Here is a 22360-nt window from a genome sequence, read left to right on the forward strand (position 1 = left end):
AACCTGCACATCTTTGAACTGTGGGAGGAAACCAGAGCACTCAGAGGAAAACTACACCAGACATGGGGAGAGCGTGCAATTCCACTCAGACATGGGTTCAAATCTCACCACAACAGAAGGTGAAATTTGAATTTAATAAAAGTCTGGAATTAAAAGTCTAATGAAGCTGTTGTTGATTGTTGTTAAAAACCCATCTGGTTCACCAATATCATTTGGGGAAGGAAATCATCTGTCTTTACCTGATCTGATTTACCGTATAACTCCAGATCCGCATGTGATTGACTCTTAATTGCCCTCTGAAACGGCCTAGCACATCACTCAGTTCAAGGACAGTTGGGGATGGGCAGCAAATGCTGGCCAAGCAGAGTTGCCCACATCCTGTGAATGAATAAAAAACTTAAGGGGGCGATTCTCCCAAAAAAAATTCTGTTTTAAATATGTGTGAAAGCTGGAGTAAATCAAACTGGTTTTTTCATTGGGAGTTCAGAGAAGAATCTCCCACACTCTATGTACTGCTGAGTGCACCAGTATAAATCATGTTAAAAATATCAATGGGTGGGACATATTCTTGCTGGAGAGGCCGGCAGCATAGCGCTGAGAGGGCCACTCCGCATGTGTCAATCTGTCAGTGGCGGCCTCTCGATTGCCGGCCAGCTTGATCTCTGGCCAGCCCCATGACCCCTGCATCGCAGGTGCGATCGCTGGCTCTCAAGCATGTCCTGGATCAGCCTCAACCAAACTCTCACCCAGCCATCCGCCCACTCTCCCACAATCCCGATCCCCTGCACCCCTCGCCCAAAAAGTGGCAGCTTTGACTCCGCCCCCTTCCCCCTCACCCCGATGGACAGCCTCAGTCGCTGACCTTGCTCCCCACCGATCCTGCAGAGTGGCAGGGGGCTGCCCAAATTACCAAACTCCCCATAAGGCCCACCCCTCCCTCAGTTAGAGCTCTGGCGGGTCTTGACTGCCCGCCCTCCTTCACTCCAGCGGTTCGGGCTGCCAGCTTCCAAAAGTGCAGAACTACTGTAAACACTGCTGGAGTGAAAAACTGGGGAACGCTAGTGGGCCCGGAGACTTCAGTCCCAGGCCTGCTAATTATATTTAAAATGTATCCCTAAATATGTAATGTGGCTCTGCGCCTAATTCCAATGCGGAACTGATGGCAGCAGATATCCGGCACTGGGAGACCAGATGCCGAGTGCAGATCACGCTAATCGGACGCAGCATAAATCTCCCTGGCCGCTGTGCTAAAAAAAGATCAGCACAGTGGGATGGGAGAATCGCCCCCCTTATGTTTGAGAGTAATCAGAAAGGATGGACTCATACTTGCTGTCCATTTCCTCTTCCCTATGTCTTCATCTTAAAAGCCGTGCATTTATAATGCATTTTTTTAGTTGTGTAATTGCCGTTGTATTTAAATCATTTCAGTGTTTAAAATTAAATGGGTTTGATCGATGAAGGAGAAGGAATTTGGAAACAAAGTGGGAATTTTGGGACAATTTTAAGCAAAATGGCTGAGTGGGAAGATCAGAGGATCAGGTGGAAAGCTGATTTTACACCCAGCCCATGGCACTAGTCTTAATGCCTCCTGTTAACTGACAAGTTTGGATGAAATGTTGGTTTTGCACCCCCACCGATTTTACTCTCCTCTGAAACCAATAAATAATATTAGGTGGGAATATTAGATCAGCATTTCACCAGATTCTGTGGGTGTCCCACCCCGGCAAGCTTGGTTATGATGGCCCCCTATCTATTTGAACCCCTCGGTGTTTGTATTTATTTGTTCTCTGAGGGGGGGTGGGGGGCGGTAAGCAATAACCCAGTTGAGTCCATACTTTTTCCCAAATTGGGACTCCTATGTATTTCTGACCGTCACAAGAACAAGAGATTAATCGTAAACCAAGGAAGCGGGGTCTGCTTCAACTTCAATGGTCTGACCATTCAGCCTCCTGACATTAGCACCTCATCAATCCCTTCGAGGAATCAATGATACAACCAGTGCATGTGTGAACAGTTATGTACAGCTGAATAGAGTCTGGCCCTTTTTCAAGCAAATTACATTGTTGGAATGTTTGCTAGTTTATTTTGTAACAGGAGGACCAATTTTGCAGCAACAATAATACAGTACGTGTTTCAAAAAGCAAAAATCTAGATATTCGCGCTTACAGAATGTTTCTACTTTTGGAAAAGATGATGATAGTATTTTACCAAATATATTTTTATTAACCTTTATAATTTAAGACAATGTCAGGATATCGGAGTTTTCCAGTTTAATCTCCTGCTCCAGAATCCTGTGTCACTGCAGACAAAACAGGAATATTGCTGCTGTTAAAGTGAGGGCAAGAGAAATTGCTGGTGGTACCAAGAGTAATGTTAACTTGAAAACAAACTAACTACTTTGCTTAATAAACAGCAGGATGTGTATTACCCAGAAGGGCGATAACAAAGTTGTTTGTGCTCAGAAAAGCACTGCTTCAGGATGTGACGCAATAAAAAGAGAGCTGCTTTCTTCCTCAATCATCCTTATGTGGTGCTTCTTCAACATCCTTTCTGTTAGATGTCGGTCCATGCGATTTGGGAAATGTTAATTGCATTTTAATTGTGTTTAATACTTAGTAAGTGGTGGACAACAATTGGGGATTCACATGTGTCCCTGGAAATGTTTGTAGAAGCACTGTTAACTGTTTAACTGAGGAGGGCTCCCCCCTCTGCGACTGGATCATGAATTTACTAACTCACAGACTACAATCAGTAAGGATAGGCAACAACACCTTCTCCACGATCATCTTCAACACCGGTGCCCCACAAGGTTGTGTTCTCAGCCCCCTACTATACTCCTTATACACCTATGACTGTATTGCCAAATTCCCCACCAATTCGATTTTCAAGTTTGCTGATGACACCACCGTAGTGGGTCGGATCTCAAACAATGACAAGACAGAGTACAGGAATGACATAGAGAATCCGGTCAACCCTCTGTCAATGTCAACAAAATGAAGGAGATTGTCATTGAATTCATGAAGCACAGTGGAGAACATGCCCCATCTGCATCAATGGGTATTATGTAGAAATGGTCGAGAGCTTCAAGTTTTTAGGTGTCTCGATCACCAACAACCTGTTCCTGGTCCCCCCCCTTGCCGACACTATAGTTAAGAAACCCCACTAATGTCTCTACTTTCTCAGAAGACAAAGGAAATTTGGCATGTCAGCCACGACTCTTGCCATCTTTTACAGATGCAGATGGTTGTATCACAGCTTGGTATGGCTTCTCCTCTGCCCAAGGCCACAAGAAACTACAAAAAGTCATGAATATGGCCCAAACCAGCCTCCCATCCGTTGACTCTGTCTACACTTCTCGCTGCCTCGGCAAAGCAGCCAGCATAATCAAGGACTCCACACACCCCGGACATTCTCTCTTCCACCTTCTTCTGTCGGGATAAAGACACAAAAGTCTGAGGTCACGTACCAACCGACTCAAGAACAGCTTCTTCCCTGCTGCTGTCAGACTTTTGAACGGACCTACCTCGCATTAAGTTGATCTTTCTCTACACCTTAGCTATGCTGTAATACTACATTCTGCACTCTCTCACTCTCTCGATAATAAATCAAATCACAATTTTTGAAGGAATTTTTGTGTCTGTATTATTTTCTTTATTTTATAAAATAAAATTTTAACAAAATAAAGTGCGGCATGGTGGCACAACAGTTAGCATTGCTACCTGACAGCACCACTAACCCAAGTTCAATTCCAGCCTCAGGTCACTGTGTGGAGTTTGCACATCTGTGTCTGCGTGGATTTCCTCCAGGTGCTCTGGTTTCCTTCCATGGTACAAAGATTTGCAGGTTAGGTTGATTGGCCATGCTAAATTGCCCCATAGTGTCAAGGAGACTAGTGGGAGTTACGAGAATAGGGCCTGGGTGGGATTGTTGTCGATGGGCCAAATGGCCTTTTTCTGCTCTAAGGATTCTATGATTCTAAATGTTTAACTTGAATATTTAAAATCATCACAAGTTGTCTGAGTTGCTTATCTTGATTTCAGATACCACCTCATAATAATAAAAATTGCAAACCATTGTGGTAGCTTATTTCAAGTTTCCCTTTGGGATTTGGGCAGTCTGACACTTGTCACAAGTGTCATAACTGAATTAACAAGTGAACTGTAGTTGAACATATATTGTATAATAGATAGAAGATACAACCAAAACAGATTCCACAGATTTCTCAACAACCCGCCAAATGTCAATGTCCACTGTGAGTTCCCCAATATCATTAAAACCTTGTTTCCCTCGTGAGGGATTTCCAAACTTCATCACTGAAGATCTAATTTCTGAATTCTCCACAAAGGAACTCGGACTGCTTCCATGACCACTTACCTCCTGATGGTTTAATTTCTTCTGAGGCTCCTTCCATTGGTTTCCCAAGCTGCTCTCCAGCACCCGCTCTCAGGCACCGCTCCAGCTCCTCAGCCGTGCCAAGTAGAAGACTGCTTGTATCATATGGGTAACCTTTGCCCCAGTGTTCCTCAGCACAGTGTTACCCCAACCTTGCACTGTCCTTTTAGCTCTCCAGGGATTCTTCCCAACCATCAATACCTGGAATCTGTGAATTGTTGTATCATTGATGTCGACAGCCTCTTCCTTTTTTTCTCTTTCTAGAAGATACTCTCCTCGGTGGTTTCTACTGGTGGTGCCTCTTTCTCTGTCTCTCTTTGGGTCCTCTCCTTGGTTTCCTTCCCTGGTGGTTTCTTCTGTCTGTGGACTTTTGCTGATGGTTCCTCACCTCTAGCTTGGGACTCCCTCTTTTTTACACACATCGCAACTGCTGTCAGGATGGCTGGACTCTTTAACTGCAGGAAGAACCCAGAATGGAGTAGGTGCGGCCAGTCACACTGCTGCACACTGCGCAGGGGTCAAATCTAGTAGCTTTGCCTCTTGTCCTTGGCCTCTTCCTCCTCCCACCTACCCCAGAAAAAAGGCAAGTCAGTTTCATAACAAATGAAGCTATTGCTTGGCTTCAGAGATTTGCATTAACTAAATAAAAAGAAATCAGAGCGACTGGTGACATTAAACTTGAGCAAATAGCTGACTTATAATCCTGCAATCCAAGGGTTGAATCAAGCACCTGGGTAAGAGGAAAGAAGACCGAATTATAATTAGTAGACATTAGTATTCATTTCACCTGCTCTCATTCATTACTTATTGCCTGCTGCGGTAATGTCTGACTCCTTGCCACTGTGGGAGAAAATCAATGTGTGGCTATATGTGTGCACATACAGCTTAATTTAACAGAGCGCCTGTCAGTCTAAACATCCAGTCCTGCCAACCCATCTGTGCAAACCAAGTTACTGAACCAAATTTATAGAAGTGAGCCTCAGTACTGACAAGATATTACATCCAAATTTTGCCAAAGGAAGATGGTTTGTTGGGTGGACAGATTGATGTGTATGATGTATTTCAGTTTTATTCGCTGGCCTGCTGCCTTCATCAAAACGAATGTCTGGTGTTCAAGAAAAAGCTCATGAGAAATGGTGCTGTATGTGTCTTTTGACTGAGAAATATGATATGGTGCAAAAAACTTTCTGCGTATAAATGTTTTAGACTGGAGTCCGGATATGCCAGTCGCAATAACCAATTGCTATCTGTTCCCTTAGCCCCAGCACCACCTTTAAGGTAGTAAATATAGTAATGTAGTAAATATTTTATTTCTCCTTCTCTTGCAGAGTATCCCGAAACCCATTGCATTAGAACCATGCTTTGGTAACAAAGCAGCTATCCTCTCAATATTTGTACGATTACCCAGAGGAGTGGGAGGAATACCACCACCAGGGCAGTCAGGTTAGTGATAATCTCTTGCTTAATATCAATAACTCATAATGAACGCCTTGCTCCTGGATATAATTTAATGTATTCAGCTCCATGCCTTGTCAAGCAGTTCCAATGTTTAAAACAAAACTTTTGCTTGGTGGGGTCAAAAGAAGACTCTTTAAGCATGTGAAGGGCCATGTTCTCTTGCTGTTTGATAACTTTGATGAGGGAAGGGGTGAGGATTTGTGGTTACTTGGTTAACTTGCATAGAACAGTGTGTTTCTGTAAAGCAGAAGAAAATGTTGCTGTGTGACCCCTCTGCAGTTTTCTCCTCTGACAGCATTCTGACATTTGATACTGTCTTCTTTGTTTCCAAATGGAATCCTGCTTTTAATTAAAGAATATCCTTTCCATACATCTTGACATAGAAAGCTGTATGTGCACAATGAAATCAAAATCCACTGTGAAAATGTAAAGGATAAGTTGCAGCCTCAGAAGTTTACAGCATGGAAGGCATTTGGCCTATTGTTCCTCTTCTTGCTCATTGCTGGAACATGGGAAAAATAGGAGACCATTCAGCCCTTGACCCTGTTCTATTATTTAGCTAAATCATAGAATACGTACAATGCACCAACTTTCCAACAGAGCATCTTACCCTGGCCCACTCCTTGTCCGATTCCCTCAATCCTGCGCATTTACCCCGCTTATCCCCCTAACCTACACATTTTAGAACTGTAGAAATGTTACAGCAGGGAAGGAGGCCATTTGGCCCATTTTGTCATTGCCAGCTCAAAGACACCCTAGTGCCCTTTTAACCCGACCTTCCTGCCCCTGATCCAGAGTCCTGTAGCTTACAGTACTTAAGGTGCTGATCCTTAAACCTCTCCTTTAAAAGAGTTTAGGGTCTCTGTCTCCACCACCAACTCAGGCAGCAAATTCCAGACACCCACAGCTTTCCTTAGAAAAAATATTCCTCTTCATGTCTCTTCTGCCCCTTCTGCCACTTATCTTAAGTTTGTGCCCCCTGGTTCTAGAATTCTCCATCAAGGGAAACAATTTTAACCTGTCCACTCTTAGCTCTTCCACTCATAACTTTGTAAACCTCAATCAAGCCACCCTCAGCCATCTTTTTTCCAAGGAAAATAACCCCAACCTATCCAATCTCTCCTCATAGCTGCACTTTTCTAACCCCGGCAGCATTTTTGTGAACCTCCTCTGCGCTCGCTCCAGAGTGTAAAGCTCCTCTGTGCTCGCTCCAGAGTGTAAAGCTCCTCTGTGCTCGCTCCAGAGTGTAAAGCTCCTCTGCGCTCGCTCCAGAGTGTAAACCTCCTCTGCGCTCGCTCCAGAGTGTAAACCTCCTCTGCGCTCGCTCCAGAGTGTAAAGCTCCTCTGCGCTCGCTCCAGAGAAATTAGGTCCTTCCTGTAATATGGTGACACTAAGGGGCAATTTAGCATGGCCTGTCCACCTAACCTGTGCATCTTTGGACTGTGGAAGGAAACTGGTGTGCCAGGAACGAGAGAGAGAGCGCATGCAAATTCCACACAGTCACCAAATGTCGGAATTGAACGTTGGTCTCTGGCGTTGAGAGGCAAACCACTGTGGCACCACTCTGTTTTATCCAGCTCCAATCATATCCCTTGATACCCTTATCAGAAAAAAGTCAATCTCCATTTCATAGGATTCAATTGTTGCACCATTTGTGGCGAAGAGTACCAGTCACCTCCCCTGTGGAAAAATGGTACAGAAATTAGACCCTGATTTCACTACTTTCAGACCAATAGCAATTTAAAATCAATCACACAACCCTGATGTCCTTCAGTATTCTTGTATCTTCCTGCACATCAAATATTTACAAGTCGTTCCTTTAAAATTGTAGTGATTTCTGTCCCAGAATCTTGCATAGAGTCATTGAGGTTTGCAGCATGGCAACAGGTCCTTTGGCCCAATTTGTCCATGCTGCCCTTTTTTTAACCCCTAAGCTAGTCCCAGTTGCCCACATTTGCCCATATCCCTCTATCCCCATATTATCCGTGTAACTGCCTTTTTAAAAGACAAAATTGTACCTCTGGCAGCTTGTTCCAGACACACCACCCTCTGTGTGAAAAAAATTTGCCCTCTGGACCCTTTTGTATTTCTCTCCTTTCACCTTAAACTACGCCCTCTAGTTTTAGATTCCCCTACCTTTGGGCATGTTCCACTATTGTTATCACTAACTTTATCATTCATGTTTTAGCCTTATTTTAAGTGCTTCATCAGTTGCCTAGACTGTAGGATTTGGAATTCCCTCTCTAGACCTTTGCCTATCTTTTCTCCTTGGGGTCATTTTATAATGCCTAACCCTTTAACTGAGCTGTTGGTCATCTGTTATACCTAACTGGCCAAATGTCCTCCATTTACCTGATAACACTCCTGTGTGTGTCTTGGGACATATTCCTACATTAACAGTGCAATAGAAGTAAGTTGTTTAGTTTTATTTCATGGAACACTACATTTGGTACTTCATTTTAATTTGTTTTGCTTTATCCTATTTTATTTCTAACACTGCATCCGATACAAAGGTTTCTCATTGCTAATCTGTTTGCTGATTTCTTTACCATGTTATTGTGGGTCAGATTTCTTCTCAACTTTCTGAACCTTGCCTTTTTCCAGTTCAGCACCTTTATGTCTAATTTATTATCATTTTCTAGCCTTACATTGAACCCGTGTAATAACCATTTCCCAATTCCTCTGTCCATCACTTGCTTGCACTACTACATTTGCTAGAAATAAATAAGATCATAAGAAACAGGAGCAGGACTAGAGCATTCAAATCCATTTGCAATTCAGTAAGATTGTCATAGAATTCCTGCAGTGTACAAGGAGGCCATTTGGTCCATCAACTCTGCACCAACTCCCCGAAAGAGCATCTTGTCCAGGCCCACCCTGTAGCCTCATGCATTTAGAACATAAGAACTAGCAGCAGGAATAGGCCATCTGGCCCCTCGAGCCTGCTGCACCATTCAATAAGATCATGGCTGGTCTTTTTGTGGACTCAGCTCCACTTACCCGTCTGCTCACCATAACCCTTAAATCCTTTACTGTTCAAATCCTTATGTATCCTTGCCTTAAAAACATCCAATGAGGTAGCCTCAACTGCTGCAGTGGGCAGGGAATTCCACAGGTTCACAATCCTTTGTGTGAAGAAGTTCCTCCTCAACTCAGTCTAAAATCTGCTTCCCCTTATTTTGAAGCTATGCCCCCTAGTTCTAGTTTCACCTGGCTGTTTCCCTGCTTCTATCTTATCTATTCTCTTCATAATCTTATATATTTCTATAAGGTCTCCTCTCATTCTTCTGAATTCCAATGAGTATAGCTCCAATCTATTCAGTCTCTCCTCATAAACCAACTCTCTCAACTCCGGAATCAACCTCGTGAATCTCCTCTGCACCCCTTCCAGTGCCAGTGTAGCCTTCTTCAAGTAAGGAGGCCAAAACTGCAGGTGTGGCCTCACCAGCACTTTATACAGCTGCAACATAACCTCACCGTTTTTAAACTCCATCCCTCTAGTAATGAAGGACAACATTCCATTTGCCTTCTTAATTACCTGCTGCACCTGCAAACCAGCTCCTTGAGATTCCTGCACAAGGACACCCAGGTCCCTCTGCACAGCAGCATGCTGCAATTTTTTACCATTTAAATAATAGTCCATTTTGCTGTTATCCCTACCAAAATGAATGACCTCACATTCACCAACATTGTACTCTACCTGCCAGACCCCTGCCCACTCATTTAGATTATCTGTATCCCTTTGCAAAATTTCAGCATCCTGTGCACACTTTGCTCTTTCAGCCATTTAAGTGTCATCTGCAAATTTTGACACACTACACTTGGTCCCCAATTCCAAATCATCTATGTAAATCGTAAACAATTGCAGTCCCAACATTGATCCCTGAGGCACACTGCTAGTCACTGATCGCCAACCAGAAAAACACCCCCCCCCCACCCTTTGATTTCTGTTAGTTAACCAGTCCTCTGTCCATGCTAATACATTATCCGTAACACTGTGCACCTTTACCTTATGTAGCAGTCTTTGGTGTGGCACCTTGTCAACTGGAAATCCAGATACACCACATGCACAGATTCCCCATTGTCACTGCACATGTAATGTTGCCAAAATATTCCACCAAATTAGTCAAACATGACCTGCCCTTCATGAACCCATGTTGCACCTTACCAATGGAACAATTTATATCCAGACGCCTTGCTATTTTTTCCTTGATGATAGATTCAAGCATTTGCTCTACTACAGAAGTTAAACTAACTAGCCAATAGTTACCTGCCTTTTGTCTACCTCCTTTTTAAACAGTGGCGTTACATTTGCTGTTTTCCAATCTGCGGGAACCACCCCTGAGTCCAGCGAACTTTACTAAATTATCACTAGTGCATTTGCTATTTCTCCCGTCATCTCTTTTAGTACCCTGGGATGCATTCCATCAGGACCAGAAGACTTGTCTACCTTTAGCCCCATTAACTTGCCCAACACTACCTCTTTCATGATAATGATAGTTTCTAGGTTCTCACCTGCCATTGCCTTCCTGTCATCAATTTTTGGCATGTTATTTGTGTCATTTACCATGGCTAATCCACCTAACTATACGTCTTTAGACACTGAGGGGCGATTGGCAATTCAGCATGGCCAGCCCACCTAACCTACACATCTTTGGACTGTCTCATTAATCGTGGTTGATTGATTGTAGCCTTATTTCCAAATTCCAGCCTGCTCACCATAACCCTTGACTTCCTAGTAGATGAAAAATCTGTCTAGCTCAGCTTTGAATATCTTCAATGACCCACTTCTACTGTAGTCCCTGGAAGACCACACCACAAAGACCCTCCAAGAGAAAAAGTCCTCCACTTCTCCATCTTAAATGTGAGAAGCCTTTTTTTCCAACTGTGCCCCCACTATTTCTACATTCCCCACAAAGGGAAACATCTCTTCAGCATCTACCCTTTAATCTTATGTTTCAATAACTTCACCTCTCATTCTTGCAAATTCCAGTGACTTTAGGCCAACCTGCTGAACGTTCTTTCTTAATGCAATGACTTCATTCCACGAATCAACCTTCTCTGAATAGCTTTCAATGCAGAGATATCCTTCTTTAGGTAAGATGACCAAAACTCTGGGTGTGGTCTTGCCAATGCACAGTTGTGGCAAGACTTCTGTACTTTTATTTTGTTCAATTCTTTCAAGGAATGTGATGGGCATTGCTGGCAAAGTGAGCATTTGTTGCCCATCCCTAATTGCCTTTGATTAGAATGGCTTGATAATCAAGAGTCAACCTCATTGCCATAGGCACATGTAGACCAGACCAGATAAGGAAGGTAGATTTCCTTCCGTAAGGAACATTATTGATACAGACAGTGATTGCAACAATCAAATGCAGTTTTATGTTCATTATTACTTAGACTAGCTTTTAATTCCAGATTTTATTCATTGAGTGTAAATTCCACCAGCTGCCATGGCAGGATTTGAAGCCATATCACCAGTGTATTAACCTGGGTCTCTGGATTATGAGTCAAGTAACATTACCACTACCTCACTATCTCCCCTTGCAGTAAAGGCCACAAATTGTGTAAAGCTTCTATCAAGTATGTTGACCTAAGAAAAGATACGGAATACATTTTAAAAAGCATTCTACACTTCACATGCATTGTCTTATTCCAGTCTACCTTGAAACATAGTAAATCATCCAAAGGTATTGCTGTCTTTTTATATGACTCTGAATTATTTGCAGATATTTCCCTCTATTCCACCTCCAGTGTTTAGCAGTATGTGATATGTAAGATTTGTACCGTTTACTGATTCTTTCCATATGGATTCTATTTAAACATAATCTCCTAGCATATTCCTCTGTCTGGTGTTGAGACTGAAGTCTTCACTAAGACTATCATTCCGCCTCCCTCTGCCTCCCCACCTCTCCTGTAAATGTTCTGACTTTGAATATTAAATTCCAAAGCCTGTCCAAGTTTAAACTATCTCCCCACTATGGAACTGTGAGCTTTGTTTTGGAGCTTTGTGTTTTCAAATACTAGCTGATCCAAGTTTCTGGAACAACTTTTGAAGGTAGTTGGACAAGCTGAGGATATTATAAGTGTATGGGGTCATTGGCTTTATTACTAGAGGCATCGTGTATAAAAGAAGGAAATTATAACATTCTGTTTAGCTCTGAAATGGAGTATTGTGTTCGTATCTTGGCACCACATTTTAATGACGGTGTCAAGGCCTTAAGAGAGGGCGCAAAACAGATTGATTAGTGATAGCATTGATGAGGGACTTCAGTTTGGTGGAGAGACTGCAGTTGTCCTTAAAGCCAAGAAGCTTTGGAGGAGAGGGAAGAGGGTGGTGGATTTGGTAGAAGTGTTCAATCTTGAATAGTTTTGGTAGAGTAAGGAAAAACTGTTTGCAATGACAGAAGGGTCACTAACCAGAGGAAACAAAGTGATTGGAGAAAGACCCAGAGGTGATATGAGGCAAGTTTTTTTACACCAGTTTGTTGGAATTTGAAATGTACTGCCTGAAAGCGCAGATTCAGTCACAACTTTCAAAAGAGAATTGGACAAATAAAGAGAAAATATGCATTCAGTGGTACAAGAGAGAGATAGAAGGTGTGACTAATTAGATAGCTTTGCTAAAGACAAGTACTCTCCTTCAGTGCTGTAACATTCTCTGATTCCTGCTTCCCATTTTCCTAGTTTTGTTAATTTTCAATGAGATATTTATACCTCTCACTTCATTTTCCTTCCCAAATGAATTCTTCCCCTCTGACGTGCAGGTATTTTTCCCACCAAAAGAGCCCAAAATAAGCCGGAACGAGAGTATCTGAGTTCACTACAAATCCGGCAGAGGTTCTTCCAAAAATTGAAATACTGAATTCATTTTTCAGATAAACAGTTCAGGGTTTTAAAATTTTTATCTTTTTTTAAGAAAAACTTAGCTTTAGTTCCTTTTAAGTCATAGAAATTTAAGTCCAGAAACAGGTTGTTTGTCCCGCTCTGCCTGTGTCTTTGTCACAAGATTGAATTCTAATTCCACTCCTCATTCCCTTCAACTTCTTCCTTTTAGCAAATATTTAAATATTGCAATTGGCTGAAAAGCTACAGAGAATAAAGCGTTCTGTCCCCATTGACTCTTTGTTATTTTGGAAAATATTATTTCCAGGGATCTTTCCTGGGTTGGGGTTCCAAGTCTGCCACAAGGTATTAAGGCTACTAATGCATTGAGGTGCTTTAAAGTACTTGCTGCCGGCTTGTGAAGTTGACATCCACTTCCTTTGCCTTCCCTATACTTAACCCTCTTCTCACACCACACCCATGTGGAAAAACACACACACCTGCACCCCATGTGACTTCATGCCAGTCACATTGTTAATTTGTCAACAGCCATGTCATAGCTTTTGGTGTATTAAACTTGTTTTGTTTTGTCCTTTCATTAGGTCTTGCTGTAGCCAGCGCATTAGTCGATATTTCCCAACAAAAATCAATGGATCACAAAGAAAAGTCTGGAGCCGTGCGGAACAGAAAACACCTCCCTCCTGCGCAGCCAGCCACCTGCATTTGACACTTCAAAGCCTCATTTTGTTGATCTCTAAAGGATTTTTAAAAAAAAACTTAGCTTGCGGTGCCGGTCCACTTCTGTTCCGAGATTGTGGCCAACAGAGACTAAAACCATTTTGAGAAACACATATCTCTCCATCTGCCCCTCTTCTGTGCATGTGTGATATTTGCTCGCTGAAGATTATGTGCTAGTGTCTGTATTTCAGAGACAGAGGTTCTCACCGTGCCACATTTCTTTTTGTTTTTGCATTCACTTAGTGAAATCCCATTAAGACCACATTGCCCAGAGAAGGAGGAAATGATGATTGAAAGCAATATGTTTTTTAAACATTTTTATTCATCCCTAGGAACTTCAGGTGAGGGAGGGCCAGAGAGAACTTTATAATTTCATGATGTATAAAAGAAGTGACCAGATTAAAATTATAGTACATGCTTTTGACCATTGTAACAGATTACAGCTCTGTTGTTAGGAGGGGGGAAGTAAGCACTGTCTGTCTCAAGTCACTAGGGCTGTCAGCTCTGTTGACTTGTTTCAGAATGATCACAGATCACATCCGCACAGGAACACTTAAAACATACCTCAGCTTGTATATAAAGAAATAGTCATTCAGAATCGCTACATCTCAATTTAATAATATCCAGGAGCCTTCCAAGAACACTACAGAACAAAAATTGTCCTTGAGTAATACTACTTGCTGATTTGAATTCTTTTTCTCTCCAGTTTTGCCCAGGTGAGCAGATAGCCTTGCACTTATTTCAATCCACAGGAAATTTGGTAAGAAACACTAAATCAGAGGAAATTTATCTGCATCATTTTTAATTAAGGAAACTTGGTCGTGATTTTTGTTTTCTCGCCCTGAAATACGAAAGTTAGTGAGCAATAGGTTCTGTTTAGATGTGACACTTGAACTTTGTGAAGCTGCCTTGGCCAAACATGATGGAATAGTTCACCTGTGAAAGTGGTTTGCATGTCTAGTGGAGCTTGATCAACAATAAGTCTCGATCAAATTCTACATATAAGCTTTTATTAGTAAGATTCTATCATCAACAGTAATTATCCCCTTCATATGATTACTTTGGTGAGCTGTTCATTCTGTGATTTGGGTGCTCTGTACTAACATCATGTCTTTAACACTTGCTGCCAGCCAATTGGGGTAGCATGGAGGTGCAATGGTTAGCACTGCTGCCTCACAGCGCCAGTGTCCCGTGTTCAATTCTGGCCTCAGGTGCCTGACCGTGTGGAATCTGCACATTCTCTCCGTGTCTGCATAGGTTTCCTCTTGGCACTCCCAGTTTCCTCCTACAGTCCAAATATGTGCAGGTTAGGTGGATTGGCCATGACAAATTGCCCCTTAATGTCAGGGGTTTAGGAGGGTAAATAAGTGGGGTTACTGGGACAGGATAGGACCTGGGTGGGATTGTTGTCAGTGCAGGCTCGATGGGCCAAATGGCCTCCATCTACACGGTAGATTCTATGAACAGAATATTGTTTGACTTTTCTGTTGTGAATGCTTCTTTTTGTAGATGTGAAAAACAAACTTTCCACACTTTGCTGTTTTACTGGAAACCTTGTTCCATAAGCTGTGATGGTCTTATAATCTGAAAGCTTGTTAAGCCCATTGATGATGAAGGTTGCTCTTTTCAGCTGAACTGCTTGATCAGCTTTGCTGAGCCAATAATATTGTAATTATAGATTAAAAACTGGAAATGATGGCGATTTAAATTATAAGTTAAGAATACTGGAAACGTAACAGGTCAATCAACATCTGTGGAGGGATCAGAAAGGTCAGTATTTTCAGCGCAGTTCTCATGCAAAATTTCAGTTTGATCGGTGTGTTAAAAAGAATGATTAGAAATTAATGTTTTAGATGTAACCATTCATCAAAAATTGCATTACGTTACACCAAAAATGTTCATCTTTAATTTCTTTTTCAACTGTTGAAATGCCACAATGTGATTCCAACAGTTTTAAAGCAAAATTGTTTCAGAGCTTCCAGCATTTCTAACTATTTCTGAATCACTCCTCCTTTGTTATTCCTGCTGAATTCTCTATTACAATTGACTAACCTAACAACCAGCATTAGTGCACATTCAAATGTTATTCAACTGATCCAAAACTCAACTATCAAACCGAACTGATACTAATTGAATTCATGGCATTCAAGCAACCCAGAAATATAATGATGACAGATACTGATCACTCTCCAGCACTGTGATACAAGAAGGCCCAGGGAATCAATTTAAAAGTAAAGACTTCCAGGCCTTAATAAAAATAGCAACATAATAAAGATTAGCAAGGCTCGATCCCTTCACGAACTATATTAAATGGTAATGATTCAGGATTGTGCAAGGAAATTAACCCATTCCAAAAGGTTTACTTGAGTCTTTTCCACAGTGTTAACAGCACACTGTACTGGCACCTTTTGACTCAGTCATTCAACCCAGGGCACTTTCCAAGGTCAGTGGCCAAACCATGCACACCAGGGATTAGTGCGCATTGTAGAAAACGTGAATATTTGGCACTGGGGAAACCAGTTTGTCCTTTGATTTTTGTTCCTATTTATTCCTGTTGAGATGAGGACAAGACAGCTTAGGGTACTGCATCTCTTTAACTGACAATGTTGTTTGGGGTATTGGTAAGGCTGGTTGTCATCCTTATTGATTTGGAGCAATGTTTTTTTTAATCTTCCGGGAAGCCGCATTGCATTGTCCCTGTGCTATAGACATGTAATGGCGGCTGAAACTTTGGTGGCTTTGAAGCACAATGAGTAAAATCATAATCTGGAATCTAAATGCTTACCTAAAATTCAACAGAATAAATTAGGAAAAGTACATGCTGATGGGGTTTGAGCTCCTGGTCTGTTTGTCAAAAGGGCATTGACAGTAATTGGATTAGCTGGTCAGGTGGCACACCCCTTTGGCTTTTTTATAGCTTGGAGATGGTATTACTTTTACACTCACTAGATTTTAAATATTGGGGACATTTTTTTAAACTAAAGTTCCTTCAGCATTCATAGACAGCCAAGCTTTGGACGGGAAGGAAAGCCAGAAAGGCACCTTGCAGACAGATGTAGAAACATGTACGCATGGGGAGGCTTTTGTTTGAACAATTTATTCTTTAACAACATTTTTGTCGTAGAGTTAAAACTAGTTGGAGAACTTATCTTTTATCAAGAAGCGGAAACAGTCAACCTATTTTTCTTTCCTCTTTATAAGGTTGTATTTAAAAGATAATTTATGATTGGTGCAGCTGTAGTTGTCCCTTGCTTTTCACTTTTATATCTTCCTTATAAAATTATTTATATTGTTTTGCTATCTGTGAAGAGGGGGAATGAGTAACTAATGACTGGTTGAGCTAGTTCACAAGCTCACATTTTCTTTTGTCTTAAAGTGAAGCAGGAATATTAACAATTCTTCTCTTGGCTTCCTCTCCTTGAATAATTCTGCTTATTATTATTATAATACAGATGGGACTGGAAACCATACCTGGCCATTTGGGCCAAGAGTCCAAAACAGAGACAGGACTCTTTTCTAATTCCTACAAGGCCAGTATTTGTTGCTCATCTCTATTGAACTTGAGAAACATAGTATAGATGTATCACTATATTGTATTTACAATGAGGATGAGTTATTTTCATCTCAATCATGTATGCTTTGAATCAGATAGAACTTACAAATGCTGGCAGCTGGAATAATGAAGGAGGATTTAAATTTGGCCCTTTGGTCTCTTATCAATTCTGTGAGAAATCTGCCTGTATTCTTTAATGCTACCATGAAGTCCTCCTCTTATCCTTTATTAACCTTTTAATTTCTTCATCCAAACCTTGCGTTAGCTCAGTGATATAAGTCTGTATGGCAACACTATTATTCTTTAACTTGCCTCTCCAGGCAGTTTTGGGTGAGCTGGTTATAATGAGCTGAAACCTTGTAAATATAATCCAAGTATCAGCACCCTCCTGTTTGGTATGCTTTTACAGCTCCCCGATGAAGTAAATGAAGGCCTTTTCAAATAAATCGATTTTCCTACCCAGGCTCAACTTCCTTAGATGTAAAACAAATTGCTACTCTTTTATATCCAAGTGTCTAAAACCAACGATTCAGGAAGGCAAGCAGCTGATAAGTAGGCACAAACTTGTAAACATTACACCTTTTTAAATGAAGCAGTAAGACCCTGACTATCTGCTCAACAAGCGTGCTCTCCCGGTGTACTGGTTAACGTACCTTTCCTCACCAATTCCACCAGAAAGAGATTAACAAATCATTAATTGTGGCATCTTGGTATGCACAAATTGGCTGCTGTGTGTCCCTAAAGCTTAAAATTTTAAAGTTAAAGTTTGCATATTAATGGCACAAGTAGGCTTACATTAACACTGCAATTAAGTTACCGTCCCCTATTTCAGTTCAACATTAACCCCTTGAATGGAAGCACATTGGAATGTCTTGAGTTTGTGATGGGGTGCTGTGTAAATATAGATTTTTTTCTCAGCGATGTATTAGGCATGGAGGAGTTCACGCTATAGCCTTCTGAGGCTTCTGGGAGATGGAGATAAAGACTCTCACTTCTTGCTGAAGGCCAGCTTTCAGACAGGCTTTGTGCATTTACCCGTCTATGGAAAGAGGTAGTTTCTTTCTGCCTTCAGCATTTGAACCTTTAAAGCCTTCAGCAATCCCTCCTCTTACCCTAGAAATCTGTTCCCTTATCCATGCTAACATTTTATTGCTTCTAATTTATTTCTTAAAATTCAAGTACTTTTTAAATACTCAAAAGTTACAAACATACAAATTAAGAACAGGAGTAGGCCACTCAGTCCCTTGAGCCTAGTCCACCATTCAATGAGATCATGGCTGATCTAATTTTAACCTCAATTTCACATTCCTGCCTACCCCCGATAACCTTTCACCCCCTTGCTTAATAAGAATCTCATCTATTTCTGCATTAAAAGATATTCAAAGATTGTGCTTCAACCATTTTTTGAGGAAGAGAATTCAGAGGTGTCTCAACCATCAGAGGAAATAAATTCTTATTTCTGTCTTAAATGGGTGACCCTTAATTTTAGACAGTGACCCCTAGTTCTAGTCTCTCCCACAGGAGGATACACCCTCTCCACATCCACTTTGTCAAGTCCCTTTAAGTGGATACAAGCCTAACCTGTCCAACGTTTTGTAATAAGACAACCTGCCCATTCCAGGTATTAATCCATAAACTTACTGAGTTGATTCCTCCTTTCTTTATCCACTAATACTGGGCTCTGACAAAGGGTGATCTAGACTCAACGTAGGCTCTATTCTACCCCCCCAGCTACTGTCAGACCTACTGAGGTTTTCTAGTATTTTCTGTTTTTGTTGGCCTAAATGGCTGTTGGAAGTAACTGAAATTAGCCACAACCTATGTTTGCAAGATGAAATTGCTTACATTATTTTTCCTTCCTCCTCCTTCAACTCCTACATACACAACCAATGAGAGCTAGACTGCTGACGTATTTTACCTTTTTGTTACTTGATCTCAACATTTTGAACGTTCCATTCTGTATAGGTCAATAAAAGGTGCATGTTATCTTGAATTAGCTTTCTATTGGGTTTACAGTTCACCAATAATCAACCTATCCAAGTTTCTTTCACCTTGTTACATATAAATATAAAATAAGCGAGGTTATGCCATTAATAAATGGATTGTATTTTCAAAAGTACTGTTAAACATTTTTTTAAGATCATTCGAAGAATGCACAGTGCAACTTGTTTATCTTTGAAACAAGTGTCACATTTTGCCCTTCCAGTTAGCCACTTTTGCATTTTGTCTCAGTTCCAGAAGGGGAGTGAGTTCAACTTTGCTGCATCCCTTAAGAAAACCCACAAATTGCTTTCAAAGCAATAGTTAAGAATTGCATTTTTAGTTGAGTAGAGTATTGTACTGTTGAGCTAGGATCTTATCTTTAAAAATGCAGGGAGTGATGGTTAACATTAAAAATGTAAATACTTTAAGCTCCATGGGAGGGGAGCGCAGAATCTGGTCTTCACTAACAAATTTACAATATTCTAATTAGCTGTAGTAATCAAGTAAAGTTGGACAATGTTTTAATTGCTAATTTGGATCAAACCTTGAAATTGGAGCATTGAAAAATTGCAGATACAAAACTTTGAATGGAAATTTGTTGTTTTCTTTGGGAGTCGATAAATTCTACTTTAGGAAAACCTTTTTTTTAACGCTTAGCAGAATGCGCAGCATTGCAATGTGCATTGCAAAAGTGCTCTAACATCAAGTGTTAGAGTTGAAAAGTTGTCATGTCGCCGGGTGCATTGTTTGCATAATATATGGAAGTAGCAAATCCTCTAACTTCTTTTTCCACTAGCTTGGAGAGCTGCTATAGAAAATTCTGTAGGGATAATAGGTTCCTGCAATTATATGATGTGACACTGGTGATTGGGCTGCTGAGATGTCAGCAAATTTGGAGTTTGTTTTATTAACTGATATGGAAGTCTAGCATCTTGCTGCAACTCATTACGAAGATATAGCAGATCCATCAGCATGTGAGTACATTAAAGGCAAATTGGGGGAGGGGTGGGTTCTGAAAAAAACGTAACCTCCCTTTATGTTCAGATGCTGACGGACTTGCTGAGTATTGTCGTCATCATCTGTTTTTGTTTCAGATTTTCATCATATGCTGTATGTAATGTTCCCACAAAAAAAATCACCCCCAGTAAACCAAGTAGGCTTAAATTAATGTGAGATGTGGTACAGGAAAACCTAGGGGTTTTAAATTCTAGTGATATCACAGCAAAGAGACTGAAAGATAATGTTTAACGAATGCCACATTTTATTGAAGTGCCCACACAATCCCACCTTATGTGCACATCTGAAAGTGTGCATGCATTGTCTTTTGGATGATAGCTATCTTCATTTTGTACAATCACTGTGTTTAGTCAATTTGCTGTCTGTTGAGAGGGGAGAAAAATACCCAACTGGAATAACATTCTGGAGCCTACCTGGACTTGTGCGTTTAACTGGTCTGGTACTCACTTCTTTAATAAAGTGACCAAACAGTAGAAATATTGAGCCTGTCTTTGAGCTACTATCTTGGGAAATCCAGAAAGAGGAGAATTCAACAATGTAAAAAAAGAGATTTTTTTTGGAAGTGGTGATATTTTGGAAAATTATTGACTTAACTTTCCAAACTTTTCTAAAATGTACTGCATTGAAAAAGAGAAGATTGGTAAGTCACTGGTATCCTAAGGATCAAGCATTACGGTGACTTCACCTTCCAGAATTCCAAAATAGAATTGGATTTTACCGTTGTTTTGGGGATTACATTTCACAGTTGTGTTCTGTTTTGGTGTAAAACTGGATTTATGTACTTGGGCCCTGCTAGCCCAGTGATGATAGCAAAGCTATTCAATCCTTTTTGATTGCTGCTAATCAGAAGAGTGAAGTCTCCCCTCTCTTAACTCTTTCCCTCCTAATTCTGTAAATATGCCCTATCTTAACAGATGCACACAGCAGAGAATTGTACTTGAAACCTTGGGACCAGCTGCTCACTAGTCTTTCCCTGATGTATCATTTCCCTGATCCCTGAATGTGTGTTAATCCTGAACCATGAGCTGTGAAAACGCACAAGGCGTCATATAAGCCAATGGCTGATTTTTCTGTAAAGTCTTCACTTACTGCTTCCAGAATGTTCTTCCTGTACTCTTACTTCCATGTGCATAAAATTAGTAGTTTGTTAATATGTATAATTTAGCATCAATTGCACTGGTATGTAAATATTGAGTAAGTATTGTGAACCGTTTCACTGCAGGGGGGATTATCGAGGGGGTAACATTTAGGATTGCACTTTTTCGTATAATTTTTGTATTGTAAAATAACAGCTAATTTAATGGTTGAAATTTGAATTGAAATGAAAATAATGGAGGACTTCAAAATGGGGGAAAAGGTCTGTAATACACATGTAAATAAAGGATGAAATTTCACTGAAATAAAACTAGTTCCAGTTGTGATACTGTGCACATGATTTCCTCTATTACAACAGTGACTACTTGTCCGATTCTTGTCATCCGTGCAGCACTTTGGACCATCCTGTGGTTGTAAAAAAATTATTTTGTATAAATGCAAGTTCACTCATTATTGTGAAGTTCCACGCAGGATAGTGTTTTTAACTGTATCAGATAGTTTATAGGTTCAAAGAAGGGGGTAAATTGCAGCAACATACCTCTTGTTGTGACATCTCCACCAGCACGTTCACTTTTGTGTTAATTTTATACTGTTCTCACGTGTCTTAAAACAATGCTTCAGAAGCAGTCAGGACATGCAACCGCGTGATTACTATCATGATTGAGCAGCACTCTAATACTCTCTTACTCACTCTATTGTAGACAATGAATAAATATTTGAGCCTGGTGCTGGAGAGATTGAGAGTTTTCTGTACATGAATCAGGGGAGATGGACAGGTGGCAAAATAAGCACAGAAGCATGAGTGCTGTGTAAAATGCCAGGCTACAACAGCAAGTAGCTCATGCTGTCAATCATGGAGTGCTCTTCAGGGAACATGCTTAGTGTCTCCATTGTACAAGGTTGGGGATAATCCCAGTATTCTATTAAAGTAATTATCCTCATCTCCATGAGGAGATGGAACACACTCCAAAAGGGAGAAAAATGTAGAGCAAGGAGTGGGAGAAGTTGGACAGTGATCAATGGAAAATGATGGTGTTGCGTTTAGCGTCAAGTCCATGTTCAGTTTGAATTCCTTTTCAATTTATAGTGAAAGGTTTGAATCTATTCGGCTCTGGTTAGGATGCCAAGTAAAGAAAATCATTGCCTGCAATGTTGCGATTTACCTTCTCAGTCAAGTGCTGCCCTGTTAACTATATGCATACAGAGCTGAATTGACTGATTGCCTTAGATCTCACAACTGTGTTCTAAATTTCATAATCTATCTGCTGATTAGCCAACATAGCTTGGAGGAGGCTGTG

The 22360-nt window shown here is 40.9% G+C and overlaps 1 protein-coding gene across 1 annotated transcript in view; it reads left to right on the forward strand.

Annotated features, from left to right (window-relative positions):
* The window catches only part of atrn (attractin), a 329788-nt gene extending 308400 nt beyond the window's left edge, over positions 1-21388 (forward strand). Inside the window, exons 28-29 of the mRNA XM_080194537.1 lie at positions 5721-5835; positions 13279-21388. Of these exons, the coding sequence (XP_080050663.1) occupies positions 5721-5835; positions 13279-13403 (240 nt within the window). The 3' untranslated portion in view covers positions 13404-21388. The remainder of the gene's footprint in view (positions 1-5720; positions 5836-13278) is intronic.
* The last annotated feature ends 972 nt before the right edge of the window (positions 21389-22360 follow it).

This window comes from Carcharhinus amblyrhynchos, chromosome 1, assembly GCF_965287045.1.
Source record: "Carcharhinus amblyrhynchos chromosome 1, sCarAmb.v2.hapA, whole genome shotgun sequence".
Lineage (NCBI taxonomy): Eukaryota > Metazoa > Chordata > Chondrichthyes > Carcharhiniformes > Carcharhinidae > Carcharhinus > Carcharhinus amblyrhynchos.